The 16,103-nt window shown below is 34.2% G+C and overlaps 1 protein-coding gene across 2 annotated transcripts in view; it reads left to right on the top strand.

Moving 5' to 3' along the window:
* The window catches only part of CFH (complement factor H), a 167,608-nt gene that overhangs the window by 146,180 nt on the left and 5,325 nt on the right, over positions 1–16,103 (top strand). For both annotated transcript variants that reach the window (XM_044676386.1, XM_044676387.1), the window contains one exon: positions 14,707–14,889. In XM_044676386.1, the coding sequence (XP_044532321.1) occupies positions 14,707–14,889 (183 nt within the window). The remainder of the gene's footprint in view (positions 1–14,706; positions 14,890–16,103) is intronic.

Below are 16,103 nucleotides of genomic sequence, written 5' to 3' on the forward strand. Positions count from 1 at the left end.
AGTGTCCAATCAGTTGTTTTTCTTCTGTGTTTCTACTCCTGCAGTTCTTCCTCTGAATGTGCATAGTGTTCCTTTCCATAAATCCCTCAGATTGTCTTGGGTCATTGCATTGCTGCTAGTACAGACGTCCATTACATTTGATTTTACCACAGTATATCAGTCTCTTTGTACAATGTTCTTCTGGCTCTGCTACTTTCACTCTGCATCAATTCCTGGAGGTCTTTCCAGTTCACATGGAATTCCTCCAGTTTATTATTCCTTTGAGCACAATAGTATTCCATCACCAAAATATACCACAATTTGTTCAGCCATTCCCCAATTGAAGGGCAGACCAATGCTTTCCAGTTTTTTGCCACCACAAAGAGTGCAGCTATAAATATTTTTGTGCAAGTCTGTTTATCTATGATCTCTTTGGGGTACAAACCCAGCAATGGTATGGCTAGATCAAAGGGCAGGCATTCTTTTATCACTCTTTGGGCATAGTTCCATATGGCCATCCAGAATATTTGGATCAGTTCACAACTCCACCAGCAGTGCATTAACGTCCCAATTTTGCCACATCCCCTCCAACATTCATTACTCTCCCCTGCTATCATTTTGGCCAATCTGCTAGGTGTGAGTTGGTACCTCAGAGTTGTTTTGATTTGCATTTCTCTAATTATTAGAGATTTAGAACACTTTCTCATGTGCTTATAGATACTTTTGATTTCCTTATGTGAAAATGGCCTATTCATGTCCCTTGCCAATTTATTAATTGGGGAATGGCTTGATTTTTTATACAATTGATTTAGCTCCTTGTGTATTTGAGTTATTAGACCTCTGTCAGAATTTTTTGTAATATTTTTCCCAGTTTGTTGTTTCCCTTCTGATTTTGATTTTTCTTTGTACAAAATCTTTTTTAATTTAATATAATCAAAATTATTTATTTTACATTTTGTAATTTTCTCTAACTCTTGTTTGGTATTAAAATCTTTCCTTTCCAAGAGATCTGACAAGTATACTATTCTGTGTTCACCTAATTTACTTACAGTTTCCTTCTTTACATTTAAGTCTTTCACCCATTGTGAGTTTATCTTGGTGTATGGTGTGAGATGTTGATCTAAACCTAATCCCTCCCATATTATTTTCTAATTTTCCGAGCAGTTTTTGTCAAATAGTGGATTTTTGTCCCAAAAGTTGTGCTCTTTAGGTTTATCATACACTGTCTTGCTGACATCACTTACCCCAAGTCTATTCCACTGATCCTCCCTTTTATCTCTTAGCCAGTACTATATTGTTTTGATGACTGCTGCTTTATAGTATAGCTTAATATCTGGTACTGCTAAGCCACCTTCCTTCACGTTTTTTTTTCATTATTTCCCTTGATATTCTTGATCTTTTGTTCTTTCAAATAAACTTTGTTATAGTTTTTTTCTAATGTAGTAAAAATGTTTTTGGTAGTTTGATAGGTATGGCACTAAATAAGTAAATTAATTTGGGTAGAATGGTAATTTTTATTATGTTAGCTCTTCCTACCCATGAGCAATCAATGTTTTTTCCAATTGCTTAGATCTAGTTTTATTTGTTTGGAAAGTGTTTTGTAGTTATCTTCGTATAATTCCTGTATTTGTTTTGTAGATAGATTCCTAAGTATTTTATATTGTCTAGGGTGATTTTAAATGGTGTTTCTCTTTCTACTTCTTGCTGCTGTGATGTGTTGGATATATATAGAAATGCTGATGATTTATGTGCATTTATTTTGTGTCCTGCAACTTTGCTAAAGTTGATTATTTCTACTAGCTTTTTAGTTGATTCTCTAGGATTTTTTAAGTAGACCATCATATCATCTGCAAAGAGTGATAGCTTAGTCTCCTCATTGCCTATTTTAATACCTTCAATTTCTTTTTCTTCTCTAATTGCTACTGCTAGTGTCTCTAGTACAATGTTAAATAAAACAGGTGATAATGGGCATCCTTGTTTCACAACTGATCTTATTGGAAAGGCTTCTAATTTATCCCCATTGCATATGATGCTTGTTGATGGTTTAAGATAGATACTGTTTATTATTTTTAGGAAAGAACCTTCTATTCCTATACTTTCTAGTGTTTTCAGTAGGAATGGGTGTTGTATTTTCTCAAAGGCTTTTTCAGCATCCATTGAGATAATCATGTGATTTTCATTGGTTTGCTTGTTGATATGATCAATTATGTGGATGGTTTTCCTAATGTTGAACCATCCTTGCATTCCTGGTATAAATCCCATCTGATCATGATGAATAACCCTCTTGATCACTTGCAGGGCAGGAGTCTTTTTGCTAGTATTCTATTTAAGATTTTTGTATCTATATTCATTAAGGAGATTGGTCTGTAATTTTCTCTGTTTTTGGTCTGCCTAGCTTTGGAATCAGTACCATATTTGTGTCATAAAAGGAGTTTGGTAAGACTCCTTCTTTGCTTATTATAACAAATAATTTGTATAGTATTGGGATTAATTGTTCTTTGAATGTTTGAAAGAATTCACTTGTGAATCCATCATGCCCTGGCGATTTTTTCTTAGGGAGTTCTTTAATGGCCTTTTCAATTTCTTTTTCTGATATTGGATTATTTAAGTATTCTATTTTTTCTGCTGTTAATCTAGGCAATTTATATTTTTGCAAATATTCATCCATATCACCTAGATTGTTAAATTTATTGCTATATAATTGTGCAAAATAGTTTTTAATGATTGCCTTAACTTCCTCTTCATTAGAGGTGAGGTCTTCTTTTTCATTTTTGATGCTATTAATTTGGTTTTCTTCTTTCCTTTTTTAATTAGATTAACCCATATTTTGCCTATTTTATCTGTTTTTTCAAAATACCAGTTTCTGGTCTTATTTATTAATTCAATAGTTCTTTTACTTTTGATTTTATTAATTTCTCCTTTGATTTTTAGTATTTCTAATTTAGTTTTCATCTGAGTATTTCTAATTTGTTCATTTTCTAGGTTTTTAAGTTGTATGCCCAATTCATTAACCTTTGCCCTCCCTAATTTCTTAATATGTGCACTCAGTGATATAAATTTTCCCATTAGAACTGCTTTGACTGCCTCCCATAGGTTTGGGTAAGATGTCTCATCATTGTTATCGTCTTCAATGAAATTATTAATTGTTTCTATGATTTGTTCTTTCACTAAATTATTTTGGAGAATCATATTATTTAATTTCCAATTAGCTTTTGATTTGCCTCTCCATGTATTCTTCCTAATAACCATTTTTATTGCATTATGATAGGAGAACTTTACATTTATTATTTCTGCTTTTTTGCATTTGTTTGACATTTTTCTGTGCCCTATTACATGGTCTATCTTTGTGAATGTTCAATGGGCTGCTGAAAAGAAGGTGTATTCCTTTTTGTTCCTATTTATTTTTCTCCAAATATCTATTAACTCTAATTTTTCTAGGGTTTCATTCACCTCTCTTATCTCTTCCTTATTTATTTTTTTGGTTTGATTTATCTAGATCTGGTAGGGGAAGGTTCAGGTCCCCCACTAGTATGGTTTTGCTATTTCCTCCTTGAGCTCCACTAGCTTCTCCTTTAGAAATTTGGAAGCTATTCTGTTTGTTGCATACATATTGAGTACTGATATTTCTTCATTGTTTATACTGCCTTTTATTAGGATGTAGTAACCTTCCCTAACTCTTTTAACCTTATCTATTTTTACTTTGGTTCTGTCAGAGATCATGATAGCCATCCCTGCCTTCTTTTTCTCACTTGAAGCCCAAAAGATTTTGCTCTATCCTCTCATTTTCACTCTATGTCTGTCTGTCTGTCTGATGTGTGTTTCTTGTAAACAACATATGGTTGGGTTTTGGTTTCTAATCCACTCTGCTATTTGCTTCCATTTTATGGGTGAGTTCATCCCATTCACATTCAGAGTTATAATTATCAACTCTGCATCCCCAGACATTTTGATTCTCTCTCCTAGTCCTGTCCTTTCTTCTTTCACTGTTTCCTTCTATACCAGTGTTTTGTTTTTAATCAGTTTCTATAATCCTCTCCCTTGTTGTACTTCCCTTTCTCCCCCCCTCCGTTTTTATTCCCCTCTTATTGTTCTTTAAAGTCACGCAGTGCTCCCCCCCAAGCCGTCTCCCTCCTTAGTATTGCTTCCCTCCCCACCAATCTGTTTGTACCCTTCTACTTCTCTATAGGTAGTGAATCAATTTTCTGCCCCTGTGGATCTGATTGTTCTTCTCTAAGTTGATTTCAATGCACTTAAGTATTGAATATTCCCTCTCTCTAACCTCTTTACCCTTACAGTGTATTGTTATTTTTCCCTGTTGATCCCACGTGCTTCTTTATGGAATATAAATTTATTCCTTTTTGTTTGCTTTCCTTTTTTTATTATTGTTATCTTCTTTGCGCCTAGTTTTGTATATATTTATACATACATATACACACATATATATATGTATATATATTTATATATCTCTTGACATTTCATCCTATACAGTTTTTCCCTGTTCCCTCTATGTAAACTTCTTCTAATTATCCTGTTGGTAATAATAATTTTTAATATTTTCCAATACCTCCTTTTCTTCTTGGGATATAAATTGATTGAACTTGTTGTGTCCCTTAAAGAAAAGAATTTTTTTCTCCTCCCCCCATTCTCTTAATTACCTTATGTTGATTCTCTTGAGTTCTGGGTTTGGGCAGCAAACTCTCTGTTTAAGTCCGGTTTTTTCTTGATGAATGTTTGGAAGTCCTCAATTTTATTGAATGACCATACTTTCCCCCGCAATAATATAGTTAGTCTTGCTGGATAGTTGATTCTTGGTTGTAGCCCCAGTTCTCTTGCTTTCCAGAATATTGTGTTGCATGCCTTCTGGTACTTCAATGTAGATGCAGCCAGATCCTGTGTTATCCTAACTGTGGTTCCCTGATATCTGAATGTCTTCTTTTTGGCCGCTTGTAATATTTTTTCCTTGGTCTGGTAGTTTTTGAATTTGGCTATAATATTCCTGGAAGTTGTTAGTTGTGGATTAAATGTAGGAGGTGATCTGTGGATCCTGTCAATTTCCAATTTTCCCTCTTATTCAAGAATTTGTGGGCAATTTTCTCTGATAATTTCTTGTAAAATGCTATCTAAACTTTTTCTTTTATCATGATATTCTGGTAAACCAATAATTCTTAAGTTGTCTCTTCTATCTCTGTTCTCCAGATCTTTGATTGAATCAATGAGGTGTTTCATATTCTCCGCAAATTTTTCATTTTTTTTATTTTGTTTAATATATTCTTGCTGCCTTGTGAAGTCATTTTCTTCTAGTTGTTGAGTTCTGTTTTTTAAAGACTGAATTTCTTCCCTTGCTTTTTGGTAATCCTTCTCTTTCTGGTCTGATTTTCTTTGTAGATCATCTTTTACCTTCTTTCCTTCATTTTCAAGCTGGCCAATTCTGGCTTTTAAGACTTTATTTTCTTGTTTTAACTCATGTATTTCCTTTTTCCAATTGTCTTCAGCCTCTCTTGATTGTTTTTGAGTTCCTGAAGTTCTTGGATTAATCGAGTTTTAAATTCTTGAGTTAATTGAATTTTGAGATCTTCCAAAGCCTGTGTCCAGTTCACTGGAACTACTTCCTCTTCTTCTATTTCTGTTTCATTTGCTCCCTTTTCACTTCCTTGAAAGAAGCTGTCAATTGTCATTTCTTTTCTCTTTTTCTGTTGCTTACTCATGTTTTTCCCTTCCTTATTCTTCTAGTTTGAGCAGATGTATTTAATGATCTTTGATGAAAGATCTTCCCCCCCAGGGGCAGAGGTTGTCTGCCCTGGGAAGACTTCTCTATCTGTCCAATTGTTGGGATTAGTCCTGTATTGATTGGATTAATCTGCCCTGAGGCTAAAACCTCAAAACCTCAAAAGGAGGGAAAAACAAACAAACAAACAAAAAAGGTGGGGTGACAAGAAGGAGTGTTTTCTCTGAACTGAGTTCTCCAGCAGTGGGGTCCCCTTGTGCTATCCACTGTGTTTGATCTGGTTTTCTTTCCTCTTTAAGCCTTGCATTCTCTATCTTGGTATGAGGAAGCCAAGCTATCTGTGCTCTGGGGTTTGGCTCTCTCTAAGCCACCATCTTCTGGGCGTTTTTGCTGTGTTTCTCTGGTTTTCTCCTCCAGTCACCGCTCTAGTGCCTGTGTTTGACTCCCTGAGTCCAATGCCAGCAAGGCCCTCTCTCCTGACCAGTGCACCCACTGGCCCTGAGATTTCCCCAGCCTCTGGAGACTCCTCACAGCACATGGGGGAGGTGTCCTGGGATCCTGGGATTCCCCTTCTATGCCCTCAGTCCCGATAGTTCAAGAATTGAAGCCTTTATCTTGGCATACCTCTTTAGTTATGCTGCAGTAGGGTTCCCCGTGCTCTGTCCCGTTATTAGATTTGGTCCTCTTTCTTCTCAAAGCACATTGGTTTCTATCTCGGTGTGTAAGAGTACAGAGGTTTTAAGATTGGCTCTGTCTACACCACCATCTTCCTGGAACTCCAAGGCATGTAATTTATAATGATACTTTCAAATGTGTTCCTTGAAAATATTGGTATAAAAGCATAACAATTGTAGGTCAAAATTAGCTTCTTTGGGAGATTGAACCCATTGCCCTATCATATTTAACTAAATAATTTTTAACCAGTAAGTAGTGAGTGATTATTTGTTACAAGAACACAAAGAATTAATTTGTTTTCACTATTTTTAGGGAGCTTAGTAATAGGATAGCAATGAAAAGACAGCAGAAGGGCTTAACTTGTGCCCAGACCTAGGTTAAGCTTTGGGAATATAAACCTAGTAAAAAAAGAAAAACAATCTCTGCATTCAAAGAGGCTACATTCTAACTGGGGAAGAAAGTATATTAAAAAAAGGAAAGAGAAGGTTGAGATAAATAGGGGAAGAAACCTAAGGGACATGACAAAAAAAACAACAACACAAAAGAATGAGGAAAGGAGATCCAAATGGAGTGAAGGAGTAAATTTGATTGTTCTGGATTTACTTTAAAATAGAAGTTCTGAGAGGAACTGACTAATCAGAGACAATGATTTCAGTTATCTTCAATGTATGAAGGCAGTAGAGTAGAGTAAAAGTTCAGGGTGAAAAATGTACAGTGGTGTACTGGACTTTTATTCAAATCACAAATTTACCATTAACTTTGTTTCTTAGGGAATTTACTTTACCCCTATGATGATCCTCAATTTCTCCATCTCTACAAAATGAGGGGGTTAGGCCAGATAACCTCTAAAGAGTTTTTCTTTTCAAATGATCTAGACATTTATAATTATAATAAAAGTTTGCACAATTTAAAGTTCCAAAATGCTGTCATTTGAGTAAGAAAATTGATTAGGCTAACTTTAACCAATAAATCAATTGATTATGATGACAATCAAAGATCTCAAAGTCCCCTGAAGAAGATATGTAAATAAACTCTTTAGAGAACTAATGATTCATCCTTCCCTGGAATATTCCAAGACATCTATAATTAGTGAATAGCCAAAATAAAGAAAGAAAACTATAGGTCAACTTCCAAAATGAATATTGATGAAAAATTTAAAATAATATACTAAAAAATAGATTATAGCAATATATAACAAATATCATAAGCTATAGTAAGATTTACCCTGAAATGAAAGGCGGGTTCAGTACTAGGGAAAATATCAACATAATTGACCATTTAAAAAACAAAACCAAAAAAAATCATATGATACTTTCTTTTTTATATATGATACTTTCAAAAGATGCAGAAAAAGCTTTTAACAATATAGCACCCATTCTTACTAAAAACATTAATAAGAATATGAATAAATGAATTAGAATCCATCTAAAACCGCCAGCAAACGTGTAACAGAAATAAGCCAGAAACTTTCCCAGTAGGATCAGTGGTGAAGCAAGGATATCCATTATCACCAGTATTATTCAATATTTTATAGGAAAAGCTAAATATCCCAGTTAGAGAAGAAAAAATTATTGAAGGAAGTAGAATAGACAGTGAGAAATAAAACTCTCACTCTTTGCAGACCATATGATGGTATGCTTCAAGATTCCAAGAGAAGCAACTAAAAAACTAGTTGAAATAAGAACTTAAACACAGTTGCAGGATATAATATAGCCCATCTAAATGAAGCATTTCTATATATTACCAACAAGGTCCAGCAGGGAAGAGCTAGGAAGAGAAATTTTATTCAAAATAACTACAGACAATATAAAATACTTGGTAGTGTACCTACCAAGAGAAACCCAAGAACAACATAAGAATGTAGTTACAAAACACTTTTCTCACAAATAAAGTCAAATCTATGTAATGTAGTATACAGAATTGGGGTCATATAGTTTTTTCTAGCTTTGGCTGAGTTCCAAAAGCTGTTAAGTTTTGGAATCTTGAGGGAAAGAGGCAGTTGGCTGGATCTTCTGTAGAGGGAGGTGGTCAATGAGCCGGCTGCTTTGATTATCTAGCTTTAATATTGAAATTTAGCCTAGCTTTGTTATATTTACTTAAATTATTATTTTAGATAAATCCTTTATATCTTCCTTTCCTAATACCACCCTGCCTTCCCTCCCTTATCTTATGTGTCTGTGGAGTTAATAAGGAGAGTAATTAGAGACGAATTAAATCTGTGAAGAGTTATCTAATTGACAGCATTAGTTATAGTTAGTCAAACCATCATTTATTCCCTTTAGATAGCCATAGCATTTTGTAAAGCTGAGTTTAAAGGCAGGTCCTTACTCAGACTCCATCTTTACTTCCCTTCCCCCACCTGAGGTTCCTGAGACAACTGATAGGGCTTTCCTTTGATCCACCTTCCTAACAAACATCCTTCAAACAAAATAAACCCTTTGTGTTTCAATAGCCCTATTTAATGTAATTTGTCTGTTAGTTATCAAGAGAGAGTTAGAGGAAAGAGATGACATACTCTGGGCTTAGAGAGTAGCTGGGGCATCCATCTTGAAGGAAGCTGTTACTTAAAAACAGGTCCCTTCCTGTGAAATTAACTAAAGCCTGTTTGTTAATTTCAGTCTAGTCTATTTCCCTCAGCTTGTGTTTGAGTCTAAGTCCCAGTCTGTAAGCCTGCTATATTTGTCTGTTTAGTTTAACTTCTCTTCTCCCTAAAAGATCTCTGTTTCCCTTCTGTGTTATACTCCTGACTTCAGTCCTATTATACCCTGAATCTCCTTTAATCCCAGCCTACCTGAAACCGAGATTACCCACTTAGCAAGTCTCCAACATCCTCCTTTCAATTTCCCTTATCCCAAACACGTTTCCTCAAAATTACCCACATAACATAACATTCTGGCGAGCCAAGTCATACGAAACCTATCTTCTGAAGAAAAGAAAAAGAAAATGAATTGCACAAGATTGATTTTTATATTAAGCAGTCTATCACTGCTTATTTGGTCTTTTATGCAGGGAATGTGTGCATTTTGGCTGGTAAAAGTATCAAACATGATACAACAATTAATTGAAATCTACGACTATTATAAATGGTTTGCATTCACTTTAGCTGAATGCATATGCTTCATTCCAACAGCAGTGGCAATTGTTCTGGCTCTATGGCATTTTTTGGCAATTTTAAAAGCAGTCCTGACTCATCTGTTTAACTATTATAAGGCATCTGATTCAAAACAAGAAAATGATAACAAGGAACTAGTTGAGAACATAAAACTACTGTTCCAAGTGTTGAGGCAATTACGTGAAGGGAATGAACTCGATAACCATACCATCTTACAACTTGAAATCGTAGAATCAAAATTTTGGGGGGAAAAGGAAACAGAGAAACATCAACCAATATAGAATGCAGTGGTCTCTGTCCTACCAATAGTAGACAGGACTATTGTGCAACCTGGAGAGGGGGTGGTACATGTCAAAACATACAAGGCATTCACTCCTAGTGATATGGAGGTTTTAAAACGCCGTTTTCCCAGATTCTACGAAAAACCTTACAAAAGTTTAAAAGAATTAAAGTGGGTGTTCACACTTTTTAACCCTAGTTTCGACGATGTCGAATTTCTTTTGGGGGAATTTTACACTCCCTCGGAAAAGGAAAAATTCCTGACCAAAACTAGGATGAACCCAAATTTAGAATCATGGCCGTTAGTACATCAATATCTAGATTTCACTCAACACGCCAACATGAGATACTTGTTAAGATGCAGGGCTATTGCAAATTCCATGTTGGCTTTCATTAAGGGCTTCAGAAATGGAAGTTTGATTTGTTCTATCTTCCACTCTGCTCTTTAAAGAATTGTATTGTTTTGAAGTAACACCTTCCTTCAAGATGGATGCCCCAGCTTCCCTCTAAGCCCAGAGTATGTTGTCTCTTTCCCTCTTCTTCCCACTTGATAACTAACAGACAAATTACACTAATAGGGCTATTGAAACACAAAGGGTTTATTTTGTTTGAAGGATGTTTGTTAGGAAGGTGGATCAAAGGAAAGCCCTATCAGTTGTCTCAGGAACCTCAGGTGGGGGAAGGGAAGTAAAGATGGAGTCTGAGTAAGGACCTGCCTTTAAACTCAGCTTTACAAAATGTCATGGCTATCTAAAGGGAATAAATGATGGTTTGACTAACTATAACTAATGCTGTCAATTAGATAACTCTTCACAGATTTAATTCGTCTCTAATTACTCTCCTTATTAACTCCACAGACACATAAGATAAGGGAGGGAAGGCAGGGTGGTATTAGGAAAGGAAGATATAAAGGATTTATCTAAAATAATAATTTAAGTAAATATAACAAAGCTAGGCTAAATTTCAATATTAAAGCTAGATAATCAAAGCAGCCCGCTCATTGACCACCTCCCTCTACAGAAGATCCAGCCAACTGCCTCTTTCCCTCAAGATTCCAAAACTTAACAGCTTTTGGAACTCAGCCAAAGCTAGAAAAAACTATATGTCCCCAATTCTGTATACTACAAATATCAGAGAAATATTAAATGCCCATGGGTAGAATGAAGCAAGAAAACAAAATTGACAATTCTACCTAAATTAATTTACTTATAAAGTGCCATTCCAAAGTACCAAGAAACTATTTAATACAGAGAGAAAAAATAATATCAAAATTCATTTGAAAGAACGAAAGCTTAAGAATATCAAGGATATAAATGAAATATAAATGTCAGGGGTCTACTAGGCACTACAGTGAATAGAGCACCAGGCTTGAAGTTGTGAGAACCTGGGTTCAAATTTGGTCTCAGACATTTTCTAGTTATGTTAGACCTAGGCAAGTCTCTAAACCCCATTTTTCTACCCCTTGTGCTTCTATCCTAGAATTGATACTGAGTCAGAAGGTAAGATATCAGAAAATAAATGTGAAGGAAGATAACCTAACCTACCACATCTGAAGAAGTATTACACATTAGTAATCATCAAAACAATCTGGTATTGTCTCATAATGGAGTGGTAGTTGAGTGGAATAGGTTAGGTACACAATAAAGAATAGTGAGAGTAATAAACTACTATTCTAGTGTTTAATAAATCCAACCTCCAAGCTTTTGAGACAAAAATTCACCATCTGACAGAAAATTTTCTGGGAAAACAGGAAAGGCATTTGTAGAAGCTAAGTATAGAATAACATCTTGCACTGAGTACCAAGATAAGTTCAAAATAGGTACAAGAATTAGATATAAGTATGATTATCATAAGCAGATTAAGCAGCATGATTTAACTTTCAATTTTATGGATAATGGAAGAATTTATGATAAATAAGGGACAGAGAACATTATGAGATGACAAATGGATAATTTTGATTACATTATGTTCAAAAGTTTTTGAAGAAAAAAAACCAATGCATTCAAGATTAGAAAGAATGTGGGAAGCTGAGGTAAATTAACATCAAGTTTCTCTGATGAAGGCCTAATTTTGAAAATATATAGGAAACTGAGTCAAATTATGAGTCATTCATCAATTCATAAATGTTTAACAGATATGAATAGGCAGTTTTTAGAAGAAAAATCAAAGCCATTCATAGTTACATGAAAAAATTCTCTAAATCATGTTTTATGAGAGAAATACAAATAATAATTACAATGAGGTATCACCTCACATACATCATATTGGTTGATATGACTCCATAAAAAAGTAAATGATAGATGTTAGAAGAAATGGGAGGATGCAAGGACACTAATGCACTATTGTTGGAGATTTGAACTGATACAACCTTTCTGAAAGCAATTTGGAATTATTCCCAAAGGGTTATAAAAGGCCCCACAAACTAGGTCTATATGCCAAAGAGAATTTTTTAAAAAGGAAAAAGACCTACATGTATGAAAATATTTATAATGGCTCTTTTTGTGGTGGCAAATATTAGGAAATTGATGGGATTCCCTTAATTTGGGAACTGCTAAACAAGTTGTGGCATATGATCATGATGGAAAACAATTATACTATTTCATCCTTGACTTATAAAGAAAAAATATTTTTGTATTCCAGAAAAAAAGAAATGATGAAGACTGAATGCAGATTGAGGCATCCTTTTATGTTTTACTTTGTTTAGGTGGGGAATTTCTCATCTATGTTTTCTTTTGCATCATGATTAATATGGAAATATGTTTTGCCTACCTTCCCATGTAAAATCAATTAAATTGCTTACTTTCTCAAAAGGAAAGAGGAGAAGAATATGGATAGGGAATTTGGAACTCATAAATTTAAAACAGTATAAAATTTATATATATATGCATATATATATACATAATTGAGACATATCTTAATGGAATAAATAAAATTACATAGGGAGGGAAAGAGTAGCAAGGAAAGAGTACATGGGGGTAAAGTATAAAAAGATTGCACAACTGTCTTTTGGGGATTCACTTTTCTTATAGATGGTGCATTTCCCTGCACTGGGACATGCTATAAACTTCCCAAGGTGTTGAATACAGAGAAGATGAAAGAGTTTGACAATGATTAATCTATAAAAGAAATTCAGCAACAGCTTCTGATTTCTTTCACATTCTCTAGAAAAATACCAGTCAGTGCCAATGGACCCTGGTAGCAAAAGAAGCAATGGAAAAAATATCTTCACCTCCTCTTCCACCTACTTTAAGACAGCATAATGAAAGTCATATTGCTATTGAGTTAATAGTTGACAGAATTGCTGAGTGGACTTTCTTGTTCAACACAGATCAAAGCTATATTTATTATCTCATTATCTCTATCTTATTATCTTATTATCTCTATCACTCTACCATTATCTCTCCTGCTTTTATTTAATCCAATTATTGCTTCTCTCATAAGGTTTAAAGGCCAGAAAGAGCAGGCACTGGCTTTATTTTTTAAAAAGGAATAAAAAAATATGTGAACTAGTGTTTAGGACTTAGCTGTACACTCCTCTTTCCTTATAGCATTATTCCTGAGGAGAGAAGGTAGTAGTGTTGCAACCTAGGGTAAGAGAGAATAAAGTCTGTATTTGGAGTTACACCAGATTTTTATTCTTTATCTCAACCACCTGACTCCATTTTTAAATTCCTAAATGTATTAGTTGAGGTAATCAATCACCTATCACAATGGATAGAAAGCTGGTCTTGGAATCAGAAAGATCTGAGTTCAAATACTGCCCCACAAAGTTGTTACTTTGTGTTATAAACACTTTATCTCACCATGTTTTAGCTTCCTCTACTGTAAAATAATGAATATAATAGCACCTAAATTACCCAGTTTTTGTGAGGCTCAAGTAGCATAACATGTAAAATGCTTTGTAAATCTTAGAAAGTTACATAAATTCTAGTTATAATATGAAACGTGGCCTGTAATAAGCCATGACCTCTGACTTTGAGTCTACCTACCTTATTAATGTATTTTGTGTTCTATTTTAAAACATCATCATTCCTTCTCATCTACTCAAGTTTTTCTGATTCCTTTCTTAGAAAGTGATGATTGCTAGGGTGACTTAAATTATTAACTAAGGAGACCTATTCTCTTGCCATGAAATTAGACTCTTTTTTATTTTCATTCACTCCTTTCTGATAAATGGTCCCTAAGTAAATAATAAGTCTTATTTGATTCAGATCCTATAATTTTAACTGGTTTCATGATACTCAGCTTATCCTGAATCTACAATTTTATATATATATATATATATTTTTTAATATTAAAATGTTTTTAAAATAGAACTTCTGAGCATAATCACACTGTGACTTCCATATCCTCCACAAGATGAATGAGTCATGCATTCTCTACAAATGCATTAAGAATTCTTTAAGACTTCTCAACACATGCTTAAATAGTTGGTTAATATTAAAAATTAGGAAGACTAGCATTCTTACAACCACTAGTTCCCTCAGGCTTTCTGCTCCTATTTAGTCCTCATTATTAAGGATAATTCTTATGCCCTTGGCATTTTTCCTCTGGCTGCTGGACCTATTTATTCTTTTATCCAACATCATATGTAGTGAAGTGCATAGCATTTGGTAGATATTAATTTAACACTTATTGACTGACTGATTAATTGACTCCATAAACCCTTAATAAAAAATGAGAGTGAAGGAACCTAGCGAAATCAAGATGGTGAGCCATATGGAAGTAGAGTGCAGATAGTCTCCGTATGGATAGAGAATTAGCCATGTACCCAAATCACTTCCATTCTAGTTAGAATTTGAAAAGATGTGTAGCAGGGTTCGGTGGCATGAGAAACTGAAGGATGTGCAATGGTTATCAAATTCATAATTAGTGTTGTAATTCAATTTCCTATTTGATTTATGTTTCTTACCAAATAAAATTCTTCCATTCTCAGAGGAAGTTGGAAAATGTGGACCACCTCCACCTATTAATAATGGAGACACCGCAACCTTCCCATTATCTGAATATGCACCAGAATCAAGAGTGCAATATATATGTCAAAAATTTTATGTGCTACAGGGTTCCCAATTTGTGACATGCAAAAATGGAAAATGGACAGACCCACCAACGTGCCTTGGTATGTACTAAATAGACTCTTAGTTCATTAGGAAAATGTCATTACTGAATGAAATGATCAGCTTCCACAATTAAAATGTCATGAGATAGTATTATAGGTGATTAAATACAAATAAACAAAATTGACTCCACTAATAATTCTCAAAGGAATACTTTTTCATGCTTCATTTTATAATAATATTTCTCCAATATTTTATGCCTTGTCATTCCCCCATCTAAGAGTTGTTATTATTCTGTGACTAAATCTATATCTCAGCCTTCTTATTCTGATTTGATCATGCCCTGGTTACTGGGAGCAGTAACTGAACAGAAAAAAAATGATGTATTTCTTTCCCTCAGTACTCAAAGTGTATTATTCTTTATTTTCTACATTAGGAAATAAAAAGAGCAATTTAACTCCACCTTACACCATTTTCTATGTGTTTCAATTTTTATATTACACAATGTATTTTACGATACTTGGGACAATTTTAACTCATTTTGCTAGGTACTTTTTGATATGCAAAGTTGACTGATTCATAGGCCCTAAAGTAAAGAATTTTATAATTTTCTTATTTTGAGAATTTTCCTCCATTTGATTAAGCTAACAGAATGGTGAACATATTCACTGATCTTGTACTCAGATACAAATAAATTCCAAACAGACTCTTGATGAAAATTTTTCAAGATAAAAAATATTTCCAGACAAAACATATCCATTCAAACTCCAGAAAATTAACAAGCCCTGAGTTGTGTTAAAAAGAGACAGTGTTGCATAATAAGGGAAGATATTTCTGAATTAAAATCAGCTTCATTGTAGGGAGTGCCCACAAGTCCATTAGAGAATTGCAAATAGCCTAGATATTTTCTTAATAACTTAGGAAAAAGAAAGGTTAGTGGCCATGACCACCACCAAAAAGTTTGAATTCTTTATCTGCACCTTCTCAGGATCAGGAATTATTGTCAGATTTATGGAACTGAATTTGATCTTGGGTTCTTCTAAAATTATATAAAGCAAATGCTGGCCATTTCTGTCCTGAGTTTGGAGCAGTTTCACTTGATTGAATAGGCATCTATTAAGAACTTTCTCAGTGTGAGAGAATCTCAAAAATGTGGTGGAATGAGAAGTAACCTAGAGCACAAATTTCCCAATAACAAACCCTGAAGTAGACAAGAAAATTTCCCTCTTGAACAGAGCAATAAGGGCAATAAAAGGAAGAGGACAATTGAAAGAAC

Source organism: Gracilinanus agilis, chromosome 4, assembly GCF_016433145.1.
Source record: "Gracilinanus agilis isolate LMUSP501 chromosome 4, AgileGrace, whole genome shotgun sequence".
Lineage (NCBI taxonomy): Eukaryota > Metazoa > Chordata > Mammalia > Didelphimorphia > Didelphidae > Gracilinanus > Gracilinanus agilis.